Source organism: Austrofundulus limnaeus, unplaced genomic scaffold (genome assembly GCF_001266775.1).
Source record: "Austrofundulus limnaeus strain Quisiro unplaced genomic scaffold, Austrofundulus_limnaeus-1.0 Scaffold52, whole genome shotgun sequence".
Classification (NCBI taxonomy): domain Eukaryota; kingdom Metazoa; phylum Chordata; class Actinopteri; order Cyprinodontiformes; family Rivulidae; genus Austrofundulus; species Austrofundulus limnaeus.
Genome location: NW_013952454.1, coordinates 1,218,723 through 1,227,609, shown reverse-complemented (window position 1 = coordinate 1,227,609; position 8,887 = coordinate 1,218,723). Strand labels below are relative to the sequence as shown.

The window sequence follows — 8,887 nt, the reverse complement described above, 5'->3', positions numbered from 1 at the left end:
TTTTTTTGAACCAGTTAAATAAGGCCATGAATGGCACATTTCCTCCGTGGTGGAAACCATTGTGGGCATGTTGATGCTCTGCTTTTTTATGAAGGAGGTTGTAATGGTACTTTCCTGCTTTGTTCGATGGACCAATTACAGCAATTCCCCCTCTCGCAACTGATTATTTTCTAACAAAAAAATCTAATAAACCACAAATAAAATAAAAAATAAATTGACGTGACATGAATGTACTTTGTAATTCAACGCATTACAGAAATGTAGTGGAGTAGAAAGTACAGATACTTAATGTAAAATGTAGTGGAGTAAAAGTCAAAAGTATCCATGATGAAAAATCTACGTAAGTAAAATACAGATACATGAAAAATGTACTTAAGTACAACAAGAAAGTACTTGTACTTAGTTACATCCCACCACTGAGTACAACATAGTTATTTCTGCATTTATTTGAGGAGGTCACCTCCTAATAAATGTCCTTACAGAAAAATCAAACTGCTCATAAAATCAATACTTTTACTTTTGATACTAAAGTACAAAAAGTATCAGATACTTTAATACTTTTACTCAAGTAATATTCCTAAAGGAGACTTTAACTTTTACCAAAGTATTTTTTGGTAAGATATTTGTACTTTTACTCAAGTATCACTTTGTGGTACTTTATACAACACTGGTGGAAACTGGACTGAACTGCAACATTTTAGCTTTTGAAAATAATGAAAATAATAATAAGAAAATGTGTTTTTTTACAAATGCAGGTCTCACCTAGTGCTGATAACAGGCAATTATATGTTTTCAAGAAAAGAAAAATCCCCATCAGCAATGAGAACTACAAGAATAATTTGATTTTTGGCCTTTCATCCTCACCACAACTGCAGCAACTAGCGTGCATAACTGAGCAGGTGAATGTTATTTTATCTTTATTAAATGAAAAAAAAAAGTACTTTCAGTTTTTTTGTACATACCTGTCTACCCTGACTTCTGTCTTTCCTTAGTTATGTGTCCCAATACTGAAAAATCACAAAAATCATCACATGTTGCCAAATTTGACGTCTCAAGACCTTGTCCAACATGTGGAGGTCATTTGCAATGATGCATCAGTTGTGCAAGGACGGATTTTAGGGAAAACTATTCTCCCCATCCCAGCTACCCACTGGCTGGAAAAATTCTACATGTAAGAAAACATTCATATTTTAATGATTAATTTTATAGATGGAGGTTTTAGATGATTTCATTGTCTCTTTCAGGAATCAAGACTATGACWGGGAGCGGGCCAATGCCATAGAGACCCAGATTGTCTACTGGTCCGGTCTGATCGAGAAAGTTTTGAAGGAGGACTCATCGGACCTACTCAGGACAGGCTGTAATCCAGGGCCCAGTGCAGAGCTGGCCTTTTGGGCCTCCAGGAAATGCAACATAGAGAGCATTTACCACCAGGTAAGAGACTCAGATTATTAACAAAGAAAAAAAAAAAGAAAAATTTAGTTTCATTTTCTTTCATTTCATTTATCTAAATGTTTTATAGCTTCAGAGTCCCAATGTCGAAATGATGGCAAATATATTGGAGAGGGTGGACAGCTGCTATCATCCAACAATCAAGGTCCTGATTAAAGAAGTGTCTAAAGGTAAGGATAGTTTTTTTTCTGTCTCAAATAGTTTATGTAGTAGTTTGTATCTTGACTGTAGTTAAATCAGTGGATATGGTGGTGACCAGTTCTCTAATTTAATTTCTTTTTGCTCTGTACAAATATGAAATAAAATAGCACTAGAGGAAGCTCGAGACATTGACCTTAATCTGCAGCCGCTAAACACACAACTGTCTCAGCTGGAAAGGGAAGGATTTCTTTGTATGGAGAAAAACACCCCTGCACTTTTTCACACAATATTCCAAATCTGGACCAACTGCCAGCATTATCAAAGACAAGCTCGCATTGTGGTGCTCCTTCAGGAACTCTGCAATCTGTTCATTGAACAGGTACAAATCCTCTTGAACATCCAGTAACTCAGATTGCAGTTGTTGACTGTGTGACTGAATGGCCTTTGCGCTTTGTAGGCTTTCTCGTACCTCCCTGCAGACCTGCTGCTCAGACGTGATCAGGAGGAAACTCTTCAAATGGTAAAGGAGGTGATAAAAGTCATGAACTGCTTCAAAGAGAGTTATCAGACTCAAAAGGAGAAGCTGGCCAATCAGGACAAACACGCACCCTGGGATTTCCCTCCTGCCGAGATCTTTTCACGTTTCAGACAGTTTTTTAATCRAATGCTACAGCTCCAGGTGAGATCATAAAAATACACTGCAAAATATCCAYCTAACCAAGTTTTAAAGTCTTATATCCAGCCAAAAAGTCTTTTTGATCTTGTTTTGAGACTGATTTACTAAACAAGAACTGACTGTGTAAGAATAATAATCTTGTTTTCAGAATATATAAGATTATTTGTCTTTTTAGACTGAAAATTTGACTCAAATTAAGTCAAAATTTCTGCCAGTGGAGTAAGAAAATTTTACTTTGTAAGATTCTTGAAATAAGAAGAGTCAAATCAAGTATTTCATGAATCTTACCAAGTAAAATTTTCTTACTCCATTGGCAGAAATTTTTGACTTAATTTGAGTCAAATTTTCAGACTAACAAGACAAATAATCTTACACATTCTGAAAACAAGATGATTTTTCTTACACAATCAGTTCTTGTTTAGTAAATCAGTCTCAAAACAAGATCAAAAATACTTTTTTGTCTGGATATAAGATTTTAAAACTTGGTTAGGTGGACAGTTTTTGCAGTGTAGGTACTAGCACTTTTGTTTTTAAAGTTGGCATTCTTTTATAATGTCATTTATAATTTGTTTTTATTTTTTAGAACTTGTTTGAAGTTATGTTGCATTTTCAAAGAATGGAAAAACTGGCGTTTGGCGGGCTTAAAGGGAGAAAGTACAATGAGGAAGTTGCCAAAATAAACTATGAGTTCGGAGAGCACTGCCATGCATTGAAGCTCAGTGGCGCTAATCCACTTGACTTCACCTCTCAGGTGAGGCTAAACATTTTTCTGGGATTTACAGGCTAAGAATATCAGTTAGAAATGCATAAATTTGCAATATCCTCTAACATTAAATGCTGTAACCTTATTTTTCTTCCAAGTGTTTTGAAGAAGAGCTCAACACTTTTAAAAGAAGAATCGCAGACATAGAATGCCGTGTGGCCAGCCTGATGCGTTTCGCTTTTCAAGACTGCACAGGACTGGAACCGTCTTTGAAAGTAAGCTAAAACTGAGTGCTAAAGAGCTGTTATTGAGCACAGGTACAGATCTGCAAAGTAAGCCTTTTTTTTCAGATGTTAACAATTTTTGGACCTCTCCTGGAGAGAAAACCTATCAGACAGATGTTCGGTCCCAGCTATGTTCTGCTGCAGCAGCGTTTCAAAGAGGAGCTGGAGGATTGCAAATGCCTGTTTGAAGCTCAGCACAACCAGGTATTTTTTTTTATTTGAACTTGTACATTTAAAGTACACATTATTTCCACTTTGGATGCTGTCTGTCACATTAGCTTTTGTTTTCCTCGTCGTTTTCAGATGGACAGYGGGCTGACCAAGAACATGGCACGCACATCTGGAGCTTTAAAATGGGCAAAAATGCTGAGAGAGCGCATTCAAACACCTTGGGAAAAAATCAGATTACTGTATGACATGTGGGTAAAAAACTGAGGTTGTTACGAGAATAATCTTTATGGACTTGCAATTACAATATTTAACATCTATGGATTTCTTTTAGGTCTGTAGAAGAAGTGGAGATGGCGAATGAGTATCAGATGTACACTGAGATGTTGAGTCTTCTGAGTCAGTATGAAGAGAGAATTTATTCTGAGTGGTGTGATGGTGTGGAGCAGGCCTGCTTGACCAACCTGAGCCAGCCTCTCATTTCAAGATGTCCCATATCTGGCCTGATTTCAGTCAATTTTAATCCAAAGGTATTTGATACAGTGTCCAAGAAACATTTTGAWGTAATATGTCCTGAGTGTAAAAACATATGTATTGTATTCTCAAAGTGGGTTTAGCTGTTATATRCAATGTACACAGAATGTGTAATTTGCTTCTCTTTTCAGCTGACTGAAATCTTGAAAGATGTGAAATACTTYCGCACAGTCAGTCAGATCAACATACCTGCTGCTGCATTAGCTGTGTTTGAGAAGCGTGACATGTTCACAAAGGTAAAAATAAACATTTCTCATCATTCCACTAAAAAGTAAAAAATAATTACATATATTTATTTCACATGAATTAATTTGAATTTCACTCTCCCCCCAGTACATCAGCAGTTTGCACGTGTTAGTGGAATCGTACAACCAAATAAAGCAGACCACGCTAGAGGTGGAACTTCCCCTCATCGAAGCCGAGCTGCAGTCCGCAGACCTGCTGCTGGTGGAAGCAGAGACCAGCCTGACGTGGCAGCATCAGGAGTGCTGGGGCTTTATCAACACCGCAAGGGACCGTGTCCAAGACCTCGCTCAGCGAGTCAGCAGAGCCAAGGACAACTGTGACGCCATTCGGTCTGTGATGAAGAGTTGGAGCCGAAAAGTCATGTTCTGCGGAAAAGACAACAAGAAACGTTCGCTGATACAACTGGATGACAGGAAAGACTGTGTCCAGAAGATGTACAGCTCCATGACGAATGATGGGGAGTTCATACATCAGCTGGTGCAGGTGTGTATGGCTGAACACACTGATCATTCTAATCATTCATTAGAACTAGTGTCCTTTTAATTTTTAGTTTTAAAGATTTTTTTTGAACAACTACAAAAATGTTGARTTCGATAAATTATGACATATTTGCAATTTATCTGTTTAGGCTGTTTGTACCAGGACAGACTAAAAAGGCAGGCATTGTTAAAATGTGGTTATACTTTTCAGGAAAATATGCTCCTCTTTCAAGCTGATCCTGCTTCAGGAGAATGGCTGTCCTACCTGGAATATGTGGACGAGATCGTAGTGGAGGGGCTATTCGGCTACATCAGTCGCTCCCTTCATTTCTTCGTGGACAGTATGGAATATGGGTCTCGCCAGTCTCCTCTGTTTGAGGCTCAGATGATGCTGACTAAATCAGGGTTGACCTTTCATCCTTTAATGGACCGAGATGTAGGAGGTGGCCTCTACAAACTGATAGAAGGACTGATTGAAGACATATTCAAAACCACAGGGAAAATCAGCAGAGTGGCTTCTCACCTTAGTGAGAGCTATGAGGTACTTTAACATTAACACAGGTTTTCTTTCCTTTYGCAATAGTTAAACAGTTTGCTACCAAATCGGGTGTTTTAATCTTTTATTCTTGTCTTTTCAAAACAWGAATTGGATTTTTAAAGAGGTTACTCATAATTCTTCAAAGACCTTAAAGGAAAACACAGTCCATATAAACACACTTTACATACATGTTGAGATAAAAGGGCCTTGTTCTTGCAGATGTAATATTTGATGTCAAACAGATTGTCTCATAAAAATGGTCACTGTAAACCATGCCAGTTCATTCATATATATATATGTATATATATATTTATATAAATTTTTTTGTCAGAGCAAAACTTATTTCCTATTAGCAAAACTGATTTWGTCAATTTGAGATTAAAACTTAAAAAATGTCAAACACAATTCAGTAATGGTTGGGAGGGGCACATAATTACCATGATTACTTCGCTCATCTGTTTTATTCAGTTGAGAGTTAATAACAGTTTAGGTCTAAATGAGGAATTTGTCTCTTACTGCTGAATACAGGCTTTCTGCTGCTCAACAATCTTGTTCCTTTCCTCAATGTGTGCCTATTCTGTGATTTGTTACWTTACTTTTACAGGATGTGATGAATGACGTCCTACATCTGTCAAAGATGAGGCAAGACATAATGAAGCGAGTGGACAGCGTCCTGAAAATGGTGAACAACTACCAGAGGGAGTTTGATTGCTGCAGCCACTTATGGGGAGACAACCAAGAGGAGTCTCTCAAGAAGTTGCTTAGAAGCGGACCTATACTCACAACTGAGGAGCGGGACATTGTTCCTGAAAATCCCCCTGCGATCAATGCCTTTAAAGAAGAAGTAAGATGTTGTTTTCAAACTGGTGATTTATGGGCATTTAATATATGGCAGGGATTTTTTTATTGTCTGTTGTCGTTTTGATTGCTTAGATTGATTATTACGAGAACCTGTACGCTGACGTTTCTGAGCTGGAGGACTTTGAAGTTTTTGATGAATGGCTTCGGGTAGATATCATGTCCTTCAAAGTCAGCCTTCTTAACACTATAAAAAAGTGGAGCTGGCTTTTCAAAGAGCACCTTTTGAAGTTTGTGACTAACAGGTAAATAACACAATACTAAGTCTTGATTTAAATTTCAGCTGTTGGATCAGTTGTTTTCACAGTGCATCCTCTCTCACTCAGCCTGGATGAGCTAGAGAAGTTTCTCCAAGCCACTGTTGAGGGGCTGAACAATCCTGTTGCTACAGGGGACTACAAAGGTCTTGTAAAAGTCATGAGCCACCTGTTAGCTGTCAGAGACAGAAAAAGCAGCACAGACAAGATGTTTGAACTTCATGGAGAGACAATATTTCTCTTAGAACGCTATGGTGTCACAATGCCTCATCAGTTTTACTCTCAAATGGAGGTGAGAATATATTTTTCTTCAGACGCCTAATAAACAAATTTGAACATATGTAAATTTTCATGTTAAACCGGGGATTAAGTCCCAAAGATGTGGAGGAATAGGCCACTATAGTGCAATGGTTAAAACAATTGTAATAATTACATATACTAATAGCCTATCAATGGATCACTGTAATGAACTGTCTGAAATATAATTTTTAAAAAATGAGCCTTTTTTTGAGTAGTATAAACAGAAAACATGATTTTTAACAAAAAATTACTTTTTTTATATTTTCTCTGTGAGCTAGCAAAGCTTTTTTACTTTCCATTGAGTAAATCTTAATATCCAGTTATTGTTTGAAGTTTCCTCTTTAAAATTACATTATAATACCTCATGAGAATAACCTAAAAATAGATTCAAGTCAAATATTAATGGCTTCTCCTGATTAGGAAGACAAATCAAGGCATATCTCATGGTATGATCCAGGTATCAAAATTTAACTGATAAAACAAGAATCTTAAATGTACTCAGGTCATTTTGACCAAATTTGACCTATTCCTCGGTTTGATGTGATGAGTCACGTTTATTATTTAAATATATGATTGTTAATAAATCATTTATGTGCAGATGGTATTGTTTCTTAATGTTGTGCACATTTAGGCTTTAACCATGCAAAATACTTCTTCTTTACAGAAGCTTCCAGAGAAATGGGATGAAGTTAAAAAACTGGCTCTAAAAGTGAGGCAAGATGTTGCTCCCATGCAAAGTGCAGAAGTGATGGTTTTGCGAAATCAATGCGTCGATATGGAGGTGACAACAATTACCTGTTCGAACCTAGGACTTTACTTAAAAAAGTCATATAGATTTAAAAAGTTAAACATTTATGTTTGGAAATTTATGCCTTTAAAAAAATTGAGTCCTAAATTTAAAAGCTCAAATCATGAAACATGTAAAAAGTACACAAAGGTTTTTTGATTATTAATATTTATTTTTCAGACAAAACAAGCCAAATTCAGGGAGCTGTTTAAAGCAACAGCTCCTTTCAGTTACGATGCAGTGGATCCCTACGCTTGTCTGGATAAAGTAAGAGTCTGTCTTCATTTTAGAATTAATTTTTTTAATTTTTTTTTTTCCTGCTGGATCTTCTTAATGCAAATTTGTGGTTTTTAGTCTGAAAAGGCCATAGAAAACATGGAGAGAGAAATATCAGAGCTACAAAAGTCCGCAAAACTGTTTGATGTAACTATTCCTGACTACAAAGACCTCAAGCTCTGCAGACAAGAAATTGTTGTCCTTAAAGAATTGTGGGACATCGTGGTGCATGTCCAGGCAAGTAGCTTATTCTACAGTCTGAAATGTCTCATACTAACCCTTGTGTCCAAACAACTGTTTGTTCTTTTGGAAGTTTTGTTTTAAATCTTTGAAGTCCCTCTTGCCTCTGAATTGTCTCCACAAAGGACCTTCATCCTCTTGACCCCCGTTTATGTGTCTTTATCTACACAGAGCACAGTGGGAGCATGGACAGTGACCAAATGGAGGCAGATAAACACAGACCAGATGGATGCAGAATTAAAGAGCTTTGCCAAAGTGAGGCTACCACCAGCGCTACATCACACCAGCTTTTCTCACCTGCTGTTTTGCTGTCACGCACCATCGCCATTTGTAACAGATGTCCCTAATAACTAGTTATGTTCTCCACGCCGTCTGTTTTTGTAGGACATGCAAAAGCTTGACAAAGATGCTCGCRCGTGGGATGTGTATTCTACATTTGATCTTTATGTGAAGAACTTGCAGACGTCACTGCGGGCTGTTGGTCAACTGCAGAACCTGGCGATACAGGAGCGTCACTGGGTACAGCTAATTAGAACAACACAGGTGCCTAAATACACACAGCAGAAGTCTTTCTATAGCCCAGCATTTTCCTTACACAAAAGATACCGCAGACCTGTTTAAATAATAGTTTATTATTATTGTTATTCTTTGAACAGATGGGCTTCACTGTGACAGACAACACCACCTTGGGGGACCTTTTGGCTTTGAAGCTTCATTTATTTGAGGATGAAGTTCGCATTATAGTGGATAATGCAGTCAAAGAAATGGCTCTACAGAAGGTTTCTTCCGACAAATAAATACATGATTTGATGTGAACACAAACAGTCCCTTAGTTTCTAATGTTTTTTTATTTATCCTGACTAGTGTATAGATTTTTTAATAATGCAACTGAAAAAAAATAATTATTTGAAACTGAAACCCAATCTAGAAAATGTATTTGTTATTATC

The 8,887-nt window shown here is 37.1% G+C and overlaps 1 protein-coding gene across 1 annotated transcript in view; it reads left to right on the top strand.

Annotated features, from left to right (window-relative positions):
- Window positions 1-755: 755 nt before the first annotated feature.
- The window catches only part of si:dkey-233k19.3 (dynein heavy chain 11, axonemal), a gene marked incomplete at its 5' end in the record, with an annotated part of 47,261 nt that continues 39,129 nt past the window's right edge, over window positions 756-8,887 (top strand). Inside the window, 23 exon segments of the mRNA XM_014008736.1 lie at window positions 756-899; window positions 993-1,171; window positions 1,245-1,434; window positions 1,523-1,622; window positions 1,761-1,972; window positions 2,051-2,272; window positions 2,853-3,020; window positions 3,131-3,247; window positions 3,323-3,460; window positions 3,560-3,675; window positions 3,759-3,954; window positions 4,090-4,194; window positions 4,292-4,687; window positions 4,895-5,224; window positions 5,826-6,065; window positions 6,155-6,324; window positions 6,406-6,628; window positions 7,301-7,417; window positions 7,604-7,690; window positions 7,778-7,936; window positions 8,111-8,194; window positions 8,324-8,482; window positions 8,596-8,718. Of these exon segments, the coding sequence (XP_013864190.1) occupies window positions 756-899; window positions 993-1,171; window positions 1,245-1,434; window positions 1,523-1,622; window positions 1,761-1,972; window positions 2,051-2,272; window positions 2,853-3,020; window positions 3,131-3,247; window positions 3,323-3,460; window positions 3,560-3,675; window positions 3,759-3,954; window positions 4,090-4,194; window positions 4,292-4,687; window positions 4,895-5,224; window positions 5,826-6,065; window positions 6,155-6,324; window positions 6,406-6,628; window positions 7,301-7,417; window positions 7,604-7,690; window positions 7,778-7,936; window positions 8,111-8,194; window positions 8,324-8,482; window positions 8,596-8,718 (3,975 nt within the window).